At 44.4% G+C, this 13029-nt stretch overlaps 1 protein-coding gene across 6 annotated transcripts; it reads left to right on the forward strand.

The window, feature by feature from the left end:
• The first annotated feature begins 684 nt into the window (after positions 1-684).
• GPR88 (G protein-coupled receptor 88) lies at positions 685-4515 on the forward strand. 6 transcript variants are annotated; one of them, XR_012491613.2, is made up of 3 exons: positions 793-1024; positions 1433-2782; positions 2894-4515. XR_012491613.2 is itself a non-coding variant. In XM_019747053.3 (2 exons), exon 2 carries the CDS (start codon positions 1506-1508, stop codon positions 2658-2660), a length of 1155 nt encoding a protein of 384 aa, XP_019602612.1. In that variant the 5' UTR covers positions 685-1082; positions 1250-1505; the 3' UTR covers positions 2661-4515. The 6 variants fall into 6 exon arrangements, 5 of the variants coding, with proteins under 5 accessions (XP_019602612.1, XP_019602613.1, XP_019602614.1 ...); XM_019747053.3 differs by having other exon boundaries at positions 685-1082; positions 1250-4515; XM_019747054.3 differs by having other exon boundaries at positions 711-1024; positions 1250-4515.
• Positions 4516-13029: the final 8514 nt, after the last annotated feature.

The following is a 13029-nucleotide window of genomic DNA, read 5'->3' on the forward strand; positions in this document are numbered from 1 at the left end:
CATGGAATTGTTCAATGAGTTCTTGCCTCAAAGAAGAGTCCAACACCAGACTGCAAACCTCTAAGATGAACCACAAGATAAAAAGTTCTGAAGTGAACAGTGATTGTTATCATTTATGTTGTGGATTATTCAGGTTCCTTGCTTTCTGCTGACACTCACTTTTAACCATCTGATGGGTTCATTTTTATCCTTTAACCATTTCATTACTGAAACACAAACGAAACTCTGGAAAGGAATTTGGTAATGAGGAAAAAACCGCAATTATTATTTAAATTGAGACTTGGGGATTTTCTGTGGATTACCCATATCCCACCTTACCAAAGAAAAAAAATTTTAATTAGAATATAAAGCAATTCTTTCTGAAAATGTGGGATGGAAGAGGTCACTCCTGGGTATTGGGAGTATATTTTTCCCTCAGAAAAATCTTCACCCCAGAGTGTATAAGACTGGGATGAAAGATATTGAAGGTATATTAAATTTTATTCTAGTATTGATGGGAGAAAAAGAAAAATGAAGCAGGGTGAAAAATAAAGTGATTGAGAGGGAGAGAGAAAAGACAAGGCAGAGAAACTTGTTAATTACAGGACTTTCTGAGCAAGATATTTTTCTTCCTTTCACAAGTTAGAAGCTATTGAATAATTCATGCTAAGCAGGGAAAGGCTGCCTTTTCCCCGGGTGATGTATAATATAACTGAGCAGGAAAGAGCTGAGAGTGGGTTCACCACATCAGCCACCCCTCTTGCATCTGAGCACAGGGTGGGTGCTCTTCTCTGGAGCTCAGCTACTGCTTTTGCAGCCAAGCATCCTTGCCTTCTGCCTGCCTGCTCGCCGTCTGGGCTTGCAGCCCGCCACTTTCCTTTCCAGAGCTCTGCTGCCAGCTGAGAAGGCTCCTGGCAGCTGCTGGTTTCTGCCTAGGACCATGTGTGTGGGTGCTGCCTGGGAGAAGTGGGCACTTGCTCCTGGCTCTGATCCCAGACGAGTTTCTCCTGTTGACTTCGGGACCACAGATGCTGCTGCTGAGGAGGTATTTCCTGGCACCCCTCCCTCTGCTACCGCCAGCTTAGGACCGGCCCCAAAGTAAGGTACTCCCAAGCCCTTTCCCCTGGCATTTTCCCCAGCTGGGGCATCTCTGCTTTCTCCTGGAAAGTAGGGGCTCCATCTGGCAACATTCGTGTGTGTGTGTGTGTGTGTGTGTGTGTGTGTGTGTGTAGGGGAGAAGAGGAGACCTCTTGGTATTGCTCTGTTCTAGGGCTTCCCTGATGCCTGCTGAATGCAAAGAGGCCTTTCCTGGAGACATTCCGAGGCAGGCACCTGTCATCTACCACCCCCGTTCTCCACGAGATCCCTCTCCTCCTCCCCCAGCCCATTTTTCTCCTTCAGCCTTTTGTGCCGGTGGCAGAAGGCTGAAGGGCTGTCTCTGCCCTCCTGGCAGGCAGGCGGGTGTCGGGATGGGCCGCGCTGCGAGGAGCCGACGCTAGCCAGCGAGGTGTGAAGAGTTGGCCAGAATGACCAACTCCTCCTCCACGTCGGCTTCCACCACCACCGGGGGGTCGCTGCTCCTGCTGTGCGAGGAAGAGGAGTCGTGGGCGGGCCGCCGCATCCCCGTGTCGCTCCTGTACTCGGGCCTGGCCATCGGGGGCACGCTGGCCAACGGCATGGTCATCTATCTCGTGTCGTCCTTCCGAAAGCTGCAGACCACCAGCAACGCCTTCATCGTGAACGGCTGCGCCGCGGACCTCAGCGTCTGCGCCCTCTGGATGCCGCAGGAGGCGGTGCTCGGGCTCCTGCCCGCCGGCTCCCCGGAGCCCCCCGGGGACTGGGATGGCGCCGCGGGCAGCTACCGCCTGCTGCGGGGCGGGCTGCTGGGCCTCGGGCTCACCGTGTCCCTGCTGTCCCACTGCCTCGTGGCCCTGAACCGCTACCTGCTCATCACCCGGGCGCCCGCCACCTACCAGGCGCTATACCAGCGGCGCCACACGGCCGGCATGCTGGCGCTGTCCTGGGCGCTGGCCCTGGGCCTCGTGCTGCTGCTCCCGCCCTGGGCGCCGAGTCCCGGCGCAGCGCCCCCGCGCGTGCACTACCCCGCGCTGTTGGCGGCCGGGGCGCTGCTGGCGCAGACGGCGCTGCTGCTGCACTGCTATCTGGGCATCGTGCGCCGCGTGCGCGTCAGCGTCAAGCGGGTCAGCGTCCTCAACTTCCACCTGCTGCACCAGCTGCCCGGCTGCGCCGCCGCCGCCGCCGCCTTCCCCAGCGCCCCGCATGCGCCCGGCCCTGGGGGAGCGGCGCTCCCTGCGCCCGCCCAGCCCCTGCCGCCCGCGCTACATCCGCGGCGGGCGCAGCGGCGCCTCAGTGGCCTGTCGGTGCTGCTGCTCTGCTGCGTCTTCCTGCTGGCCACGCAGCCGCTGGTGTGGGTGAGCCTGGCCAGCGGCTTCTCGCTGCCCGTACCATGGGGTGTGCAGACGGCCAGCTGGCTCCTGTGCTGCGCCCTGTCCGCGCTCAACCCGCTGCTCTACACGTGGAGGAACGAGGAGTTCCGCCGCTCCGTGCGCTCCGTCCTGCCGGGCGTCGGCGACGCGGCAGCTGCAGCTGTGGCCGCCACGGCCGTCCCCGCCGTGTCCCAGGCGCAGCTGGGCACCCGCGCGGCTGGCCAGCACTGGTGACTCGGCCAGGACCCGAGGGAGGCAGAGTCCCGGCTTCCAAGGCCCTTGGTCACCATCGCCTCCTGCCCTTGTAAAGTATCTCCTCCCTGGACGAAGACTCCTGCGCAAAGACCAGTAAACTGGTGCGAAGATTTCACCTTCGACCCCAGGGGGATACCTGAATCAGGGTCTCTCCCTAAATGAAGTCGTTTTGAACGGCCACCTGATTTTTACCCTTTGTTTCTGTGTTTTAGAGAAACCCTGAAGTCAAAACACCGCAGACTTCAAGAACTTGCAAACTGACATTTTAAAAAGAACCAGTTAATTTATTTCGACACTGTTTTTGAAAAAGAACTTTGACGACGTGTTACCATTCCCACCTTCATCGTCTTATAACATACTTGAAAGCGCCTCGAGTGTGCATGAGCCAAAGGAAATACTATTGATGAAGAAAATAATATGTAAGAAGTATTTTAGAAAGTAACCTGTGTTTGAGGATGCTTCTGTTATAATTTACCCTGCGTATAGTTAGTCACCTGAAGAATGAAGCCACAGATGTGCACACCAGTAATGAGTTGCCATGGAGCCTCAGGCCCTTTATTTTTACACGGGTGTTTATAAAGTGAAATTAATCCTGAATGAGATAGAATCTTAGCCAGTGAGAAACAATACAAAACAGATTTATTGTTTTATACTCCTTTTTGCACTTCTAAGTGTTAAAGTGAAAATGTTCCGTCGTGCTGATTGATGTTCTGAGCCAACAATGGAATTTTGAAAACAAGACGGTTACCTCTTTTAGGTACCCGACTCACGTGTTCTATAGCATGCACACTTGTTGCTACCCTCATTTTGTAACCCATTTACTTGCCTCATGAGTGTGATTGCAGCTCTGTACTACAATGGTTGCTAAGGAGAAAAAGTTCTGTTTTCTCTTTACTATTTAAAATATCTCGATGCACATGATATAATGAAACACTAATAATACCATGACTGCACACCTAATATTAGCTGCTATTGCATGCTCTTAGATGCTAGAACTTATTGGGCATGTGGTCTACTAAAGCAATACCCATTAGATAAGGACATTTTACTTCTTCCAGGCACTGGAATAAGTGGCCTTCCATTATTTGAAAAGAGACACAGAGAACCTCTGGCTACCTAAAGTTCTTGTCTTGACCCAATTTATGAGAAAACACCCAGTTGGGACTTTATCTTGCAAATGGAACCACAGTCAAGATGGATCAATAGTATGGTTTGGCTCTACAAAGGCTTCTGTGCTCTTTTAGGGTTTAGACAAGCCATGCATTAGAAAGCAGCACTGTGTTTATGTAGTTCATGTATATTACCATGACATTAACATTAATATTGTGTCTGTTACACAATATTATTTAACTCAGTTATGTGTAACAAATAGTTCAAATGGGAATTTGTTCTAAAATGTATGATTTGAGGCTTGTCATTTTCATCTTTGGTTTACTAAATTTATTTAGAAATATTTGAAATGCAGTTGTGTAAAACCACTTTATAAATTAAAATGGGAAGAAATTTTAAATAAATGTCTATTAGCAGTCAGACTGCTAACTACATGAAATCTGGGGCTGAATAGCCTCAGTTAACTGTGTAATTGCTTTGTCACCCTCGTGGGCATTGTAAGCCAGCAGAGTGGGAACACTTGTGTATTTGAATAATTTTTGGAGTTGCAGGAAACTGACATCTCTGTAGTAAAACAAAGCAAAACAAATATGTTCATCACCAATAATAGATCAGCAGTCATTTTATTAATCTATCCCTTAGTGCATGCACCATTTTTCTCTTTCTAAGGTTTTATCTGTTCCCATTTTCCTTGATTCAAATAATTAAAGTTCAGACAATTGTTCTTCTGAGTTGTTTTCTTCTGTCTCTGCTCTTGCTTACCTCCTTGAGAACACTATACCAGATGACACTGTTCTAAAGCATTAGTGATGAAAGTACATTCTTTGTTCTGGCTTTATTTAATTTTACTTTGGTTTCTAAAATTATTTCCACCTTTTGTAATTAATTAGGATCCATATGCCATCATTAAAAAGAAATAGGTATAATTTCCTTTCTGTAAGCATAATTCACTAGGGAAATAGGCTGCAACAACAACAACAGAGCTGAAGATTTTTCTCTTGGGAGAGTCCAGGGGCACTTTTCTAAATCTCTATCAAAAAGGTCTTCTTTTAATTAGGTCTTTATCCTTGTTTCTCACTGTGGATGCTGCAAACGATTTCTTCCAATGTTCCTGTAAATGTTTGCCACACATATAAACTTAGCTTTTCATGTACCTGTTATCTTGCAATGTTTCTGGCTAACACTGAGAACCATTTCATGCTGGCTCAATGCCATATGGAAGACCTACTTTAGGTTATATTTACTGGTAATTAACTCCACAGGACTGATGCACTTTTAATTTCAAAGTAGCAGTGATGTGTCCAAAAATGCCTTTCTAGGGCATTAACTGGGAATATTGGAGTTACTGTTTTTACAAATTAAGTTAATGGAGATTGTGTTCTTATTTAAATGAAACCAGATATTATCCACTCAGAAATAAAAAAAACCATAATTGCTGCCCTACTTTGCCTTTTCTACTTTTATTTGTTAGATATATGCCTGTTAAGACATATAGCAACATCCCCCACCCCTTGCATTTTAATGGCTAAATTCTAGTATGTAATAGGTACCACCCCTAGCACTTCTCTCCTTTCAAAATGAAGTATGTGCATAAATAAAAATGCTGTTTTGTACAGAGGCATCCATAAGTGGTTTCTGTTTTAAACACTATAGGGAGATTTCCAAGGTCAGACAGGTTTCCCTATGTCTCAGATTTAGGGAGAAAGTTTTCTACAATGGAGGCATTGTTCTTTTCAGGAGAACCCAGTGGGAGGAGGGAGTGGAGCTGAGGAAGGGGGAAGGGACTCTCTTTAACTTCCTGATAGAGAAAACCATTGAAAAGATCTGCTCACCAAGGAAATGTTGGTTTGCTTTGACCTCATGATTCAGTGTAACCTTGCTCCTTTGATGACGAGCATATTGGCCAACTTAATTGTTTCAAGTGTAACCTTTATTCTGTTCTCCCAGGGACTCAGACAGGGCTCACCTGACTCTTTCTCAGTCTTATGAGCTAACTTGACAAAGGGCATCAATGACAATTTAAATTCAAAAACATTGAGAAATACTATAGATGTGCCTTACTTGCAGACATTTTCAAATATTTATGGGTAATGAGGCAAGTGTGGAGCTCCAGATGGGAGGTCTTGGTCTGCAGGAACAAGGGGGTGGGGGGAGGCCCTTTATTTCCACCCCTACTTTCCCTTTTAGTACTTTGAGGGGGCCTCGCACATATGTGTGTGGACTCAGCCCCCAGGTTCAATCTCTGTCCACACCCACCTCTTGCCCACCTTGAGGATATATTGGTGCACATGCAGGGGTCACAGCATGTCCTGGGAGTGGCCTTGAGCCATTTGGGTAAGGAATGCCTAGGTTCCTGGTACCAGCACCTGTTGAGGAAGGTACAGGCTCTGGGTGGGCACATTTCCTTGGGACTCCTCACCCTGTGGGGAGGGGAGTGGCCAGAGGAAGGTGGGAGCAGACCCTTCAAAGAATGAGACCCAGATTGGGACTCCAGTTTCTCGAGTCTACGGGCCATACTGCTTTCATATAGGTCCTTCCCAAGAAAGACCTATATCCTCTCCTTGCTCCTCCCACCTGCAGGGACTCCTTAAATAGGTGCCACACGTAGGTTTTCCCCAGCTACTTAATCTCATCAGGCCTAATTCAATAGGTAAGAAGGATGGTGAGGAGAGAATGGAAAGGGTGTCGATGAAACAAAGAAGGTCAGATGTGGAAGGGGCATGATGGGTACATGGGTTGCTTCGCACAGTTTTACTTACTCATATGTGTCTTTGAATATTTGCATAATCAAAAATTTAAAAGAGTGAAACCAAACCAAAAAAAAAAGAAGAAAGGAAGAAAGGAAGGAAGGAAGGAAGGAAGGAAGGAAGGAAGGAAGGAAGGAAGGAAGGAAGGAAGGAAGGAAGAGAAAAAAAGAAATAAAGAAACGAAAGAGAAAAAAGAAAGAAAAGCAACTAACATAGTTAAGTTCATGCAGCAATTAAATGGAGGAGCTGGGATTCGACCTTTTGTCTGACTCCGAAGCGTGAGATGGTAACTACTGTACTGTAGAATAAAAATCAGACTTTTTAAAGTGAGGTGTGGAATCCCCTCCATGATATAACCAGTCCCTAATTTCCCCAATCTCTTTCCCCCCTACTTGCATCCTTCGCTATAGCTTAGTTGGTCTGTAAATGCTGTCTTCTAAACATAGCCCGTGTGTCATGCAGGGTCTCTGGTCCCGCTCCCTGCACAAGAACGCAATGGTGAGGCCAAAAAGGAACACGAACGGAGCCACAGATAGGGGAGTCATACTATTGTATTCTCACTGGCGGCTGGGCTTGGAGACACAGGGTGCAGGAGCCACACGATTCGCAATCTGCCATCCGCTTCTCTCCAACCGACCAATCCCCTAGCATAGCCGTGGCAGTTATATTAGTGGCTAATGGCTACCCGGTAACAGCTGATGTGCACCCAGCCACAGCGGATGGCTATCTAATTACAGCTGATGGCTATCTACTATCTGAGCCAGCACCTTTCCACGTGAGGCCGAGAGCCTGAGAACTGCTCTCTGGGACTCTGTCCCCACACCACGCTCTGGGTCTAAGCCTTCCTGGAGTGCCCTTGCATCTTCTGGCTTTCCCAGCCCCCATCCTTCTGAGAAGTCTGGGGTTTCTACCTGCTCATTAGAGTCCCGTCCCTCAGCCATAAAGCTCTGCCTCCACAGAACTCCTGCCCCACTTTGTTCCTACCACATATTCCTTTGTTGTATTATCTCTGTCCTAATGTGTGTGTCATCTTCAAAACTACATAGAAAAGGTTTTTGGTTTATTTTTCATTCTTTTTTTTTTAATTTTTAATTTTTTTTTTAGGGCAAACTGTCTTTTATTTTTCAGTAGCCAGTTTACCTGAAATATACTAGATAATTAATATATGTTTATAGTTGACGACGGTAACTTTGAAAAAAAAAAAAGACTTGGTTCTTTTTTTTTTGGTTCTTTCCCTTGCATGTTTATTTTTCTCTTAATGAAACAGTCCCAGAGATAAATTCTATCTCCCAACTCATATCTTGCCAAAAGATATCTCAAAATAATAATGTCTGGGATTATGATCAATGTGCATAAATTACAGGTTGTCAGTGCTGTTATTTGGGGAGATTTATACTCCTGTTATCCAAGCTCTGTTCACACCAACTAAAGCAACAGGAAGATATTTCAGTCCTAATTACTACTTTAAATTCAAGGTTAAATTACTGAATATGTGCCATTATTCTGTGGACCTTACATAGAAAAGCTGTGTATTTTTTATTTTCAAAAGCCTTCAACATTGCTAATCAATGGTCATGCGATTTTGTTAGGATCCTGGGAAAAATTATTACCTCTTCTGTCAGTCACTGGATGGTAGACCTGGAAATCATCCAGCCCAGCTCCCTGCTATTATTATTAGACAGAAAGTGCTTTAATTTTTCATTTTTCTTGGTATAAATTAGGCCCATTTCCCATTTTTCTATTCTTAGGGAGTAAAAAAGTATGTAGCACCCTTTGTAAGTTAATGCTGCTTTTAGCCTCATGAAAGTTCTAGGAAATGTCAGCATGGTTGAATTCTTCTCTTACTACAAAAGTTTTATTTCTTAAAAATAATAATATTATGATTGTATGTAACTATAGCCAGAAGGTATATACTAACATATATTTATATGTGTTTATGCACTTACCTATATTAAAAAAAAGTGTAAGCAGAAGAAAGATATTATAACGAGGGACATATATGTAGGGACCTACGTATAGTATTTGCCACTAGTGCTTTTAGAATATGTTCAACTACAGACAACAGACTACTTAACCAAAGATGGCTTAAGCAGGGGTGGCCAGATAGTTCAGTTGGTTAGAGTGCAGTGCTCTTAACAACAAGGTTCCCGGTTTGATCCTCACATGGGCCACTGTGATCTGCGCCCTCCACAACTAGATTGAAACAACTACTTGACTTGGAGCTGATGGGTCCTGGAAAAACACACTTAAAACAACAACAACAAAACATCATGTTTAAAAAAAATTAAAAATTAAAAAAAATAAAATGGCTTAAATAGTGATGACATTCAATCATCACACAAACAAGAAGCCTGCAGATAGGTGCTTCCAGAATGTGCTCAGTCGCACGATGTCATGAGGGCCCTGCTTCTTTGGATCCTTCTACTCCCAGAAACTCACTGTTGTTGCTTCATGGGTCCAAGATGTCTGCCTAAGACAGCACCCAAAACAGAGGAGAAGGAAAAGGCCTCTCTTTTCTTTTCTCTGTGTTTTTTTTTTTTTTTTTAAATAAGAAAGGAAACTCTAAGAAGCTACCCCAAAAGATTTCTCCCTTCTCATTGGCCAGAAGTAGATCACATGGCTGCTCCTAAAGGAAGCTGGACTGTGAATATCTGGCATTAAAAAAAAATTATCATGGGCCGGCCCGGTGGCTCAGGCGGTTAGAGCTCCATGCTCCTAACTCCGAAGGCTGCCGGTTCGATTCCCACATGGGCCAGTGGGCCCTCAACCACAAGGTTGCCGGTTCAATTCCTCGAGTTCCCCAAGGAATGGTGGGCTCCGCCCCCTGCAACTGAGATTGAACACGGCACCTTGAGCTGAGCTGCCGCTGAGCTCCTGGATGGCTCAGTTGGTTGGAGTGTGTCCTCTCAACCACAAGGTTGCCGGTTCGACTACCTCCAAGGGATGGTGGGCTGTGCCCTCTGCAACTAACAATGGCAACTGGACCTGGAGCTGAGCTGCACCCTCCACAGCTAAGACTGAAAGGACAACAACTTGAAGCAGAATGGCACCCTCCACAACTAAGATTGAAAGGACAACAACTTGACTTGGAAAAAACTTCCTGGAAGTACACACTGTTCCCCAATAAAGTCCTGTTCCCCTTCCCCAATAAAGTCTTAAAAAAAAAATTATCATGAGAAATCTATTCAGTGCTTGTCAACATACAAGATTTGTGGTTTGGCGTTTGTTCTGCTCCCTACCTACTTGGTGGATTTTATCTTTTTTTTCAAAACTGACAGCTGGACTGCATATTAAAATGAATAGGTCCTTGTGCAATTTCCAGTGTCTAGAAGTCATTTACTATAAGTTTGTTGCACTAAAATAGAATCTTCTCTGACCCCTATTACTCAGCTTTCTGACAGTGAACACATGGGATATGTGAAAAACGACAACTAACTGGGCCTCCTTCTGTTTCTGTCCCTCTCAAAGTTGTTTTCTGATTGACCATAGAAAGAGAACTGTGCTGGGGGTGGAGCAGGCAGAGGTGATCACAGCACTCAAGCTTCCTCACATCAACACTCATGCAGGATGATTGTTTCCAGATTATGGTCAGAACATATCTAGGTCTGGAGGTGGCCAATAAATAGCACCCCTCTTCACTGAGTTTTGAACGAGGTGGTAAATGAGAACATAAAGTGTGCAAATGGTGGACCACAATACTACCTCTTTATTGAAAAAGGCTAGGTTGATCTGAGTGCCAAAATGGGCTTATGAACTCTCTCCCTACCAGTGGTCTTTGGAATAAGCAGGTTGAGTAGCTCTCGCTGGTCTAGGTAGAGGGACGAAGAAAGAGACCACATTTCTTGGGCTCAAGACCCTGTTGAATTAGCTTCTCTCTAATCAGAAATTTAATTAGTGGCTATTGCCTATCCACCAGGTAACTTACTTTACCTTCCAAAGGGTGGCCTAAAAGGTGGGGCAAGAGGCCAGGAGTGTCTGGTAAAAATTCCTTCTCATGGAGACCAGACGAATGTGGAAAAGAAATTCTCCTCTAGAAGTATAGACCCTGTGAAATTGAGCCAGGGAGAAGTCAGGAGGAACATGCAGGCTTATGGCGTGATCACACAGATGAGCTATTGAACTGCTTTTTTATCCAGTTTTATTAGAGGAAATGCCTCTCGGTTTATGGCAATAAGTAAATTGCCAGTTGTGTCAGGGAGTGTCAGTCAGGTATCACTTAAAGTAGACCCTACCTGCAAACTTAAGCTGTAAACAAGTGTCATCAAGTGTAGTACACAGAACGAGGAAAGAATAATTTTTTGCCATATTCTGAAGTATGATTGAAGAAGATGTTCAGTATGGAGAAGGGAAGATGATATGGAAAAATAAAGTTATTTTCAAATCCGAAAGGCTATCACACAGATTAATAATGCCAGTGTCCATTTATTGATAATATATGTATCAGACAGTGTGCTATGCACCAAATACATGTTATCTTCCCTAATTTTCACAACACCCCTATAAGGCAGGTATTATAACTCCAGTTGAAAATGCTGATTCTGTGAGAGGTAGATTTACTTGCCTGAGTTCACCCACTTGGCAATGGAAAGAGCTGACCATTGAATTTAAGGCCGGCTCACTGCAAAGCCTGCACTTGTAAACACAACACCCAGATGCAGGGGAAGGAGAAAATGTGTGCGGGGTACCATTCTTCAAGCAAAATTTGGCTCAGTGGGTGGGAGATATATTTCAGCTGAATATTAGAAAGAACTTTGTCTCAATTATAGATGCTCAAAATAGTATAAGCTGTCTCAGGAAATTTTGACTTTCCTAACACTTGAGGAATTCAAAATGGGTGTGGAGGACTAACTCTGGAAAGGATGTCTGTGTTATGTGGGAAGCTTTATCAGATCAACTCAGATGAGTTTCAAATTGAATTTCTAGGATTATATAATACTTCTTCTTCTGCTTGGAGATGTCAAAATTTTCTTTGCCCTGGGCTTGTAACATTTCAATGGTTAGTCAGAAAGAACGTGTTTGGCAAAAACCTTAACCACTCTAGTCAATAGAGAAGCGAACCTCGGTGCCCAGGGATGTCCCTCCATGGGCACGGGGACATCAGTAAGTTACATTCTTAGTGATTTTGCCCCATTTCTGCTGCTATCTCCTTTTTTCCCCCATCTCATCCCCAAACACTTTATTCGAAAGAAGTACATAGTACTTCAAATTTCTCAGGCTAAATATTAGCACCATGTATACACATAATTCAATTAAGAACTTTAATAAACACAACACTTTTGAAGATTTTGTTGGGAGTTGAAAAGATTTCAGAGGACACTATTTCGATGCTAAACAAGCTATCGATGGCTTCCACGTAAAAGCTTCCTTTCGTGAAAATTTCTGAATGAGTTTTTCTCGTGTGACAAACTCCAAGCAGATCTTAACCACAGTCTATTTGTATACTCAGAACTGGCACAGCACAGTGAAAATCTGGTTCCTCCCAATGTCTTGACACAATGAGAGATGGATTGAAAGACTAAGTTACCAATACAAAAGTTTACTATTAGAGCCATTTTGGATTTGTTGGAGACCAATAATAGACTAGTATATGTAAACCTAAAATCTTTAGAGGTTATACTTTCCAATTTACTTGAACAACAAATTTGGAACTCCTTAATTCATAAGAATTAAAATTTCCTATTATCAGGATATGTAAATAATGCCACATGCCTTCTTGTTTTACTAGGAATGAATACAGCTTTATTACCTCTATCATTGTTGTTACTGTCATTGTCATCATTATCACCATCATCATTATCATGAGCATCATAAAAAAATCATCAACAGCTCAGGGCAGAGCATTGGGTAATGTACATGTTAGTGTTTGCTATTTAGCAAATTACTCTAAAACAATGACTTAAAACAACAATCATTGATTAGCTCCTGATTCTGGGGGTTAGCAATTTGGATGGGGTCCTCTGGATGGTTCTGCTGGTGTTAGCTGAACCCACTTTTGAGTCTGCAGTCAGCTGGTGTCCGTGGTCCACACATCTGTCTGGTATTTGACTGGCTATTGGCTGGACTAGCAGTTGGACAGGACTAGCCCAGGTTCATTCACATGATCGTGGTCTCAGAGTCAAATTTACTAAAAATTGACAAAAATAAGTTACAGAACCAACTCAGATTCAAGGGGTGAAGGAAGACAGTCCATCTTTTTTCCCCTTTGCTAAGATCCATTTATTTATTTATTCATTTATTTTTGGGGAAGGGGAACAGGACTTTATTGGGGAAGAGTGTGTACTTCCAGTTTTTCCAAGTCAAATTGTTGTCCTTTCAGTCTTAGTTGTGGAGGTCACCGTTCAGCTCCAGGTCCAGTTGCCGTTGTTAGTTGCAAGGGTGCAGCCCACCATTCCTTGCAGGAGTCAATGAGTTGAACAGGCAACCTTGTGGTTGAGAGGACGCACTCCAACCAACTGAGCCATCCGGTGACTCAGTGGCAGCTCAGCTCAAGG

The sequence above is a fragment of the Rhinolophus sinicus genome, chromosome 7 (assembly GCF_057876585.1).
Source record: "Rhinolophus sinicus isolate RSI-liver-muscle chromosome 7, RSI-T2T, whole genome shotgun sequence".
In the NCBI taxonomy this organism is placed as follows: Eukaryota; Metazoa; Chordata; class Mammalia; order Chiroptera; family Rhinolophidae; genus Rhinolophus; species Rhinolophus sinicus.

Bases quoted from the DNA above. Each gene is read 5' to 3' on its own strand.
- GPR88 (XM_019747053.3), top strand. From the start codon at position 1,506: ATGACCAACTCCTCCTCCACGTCGGCTTCCACCACCACCGGGGGGTCG.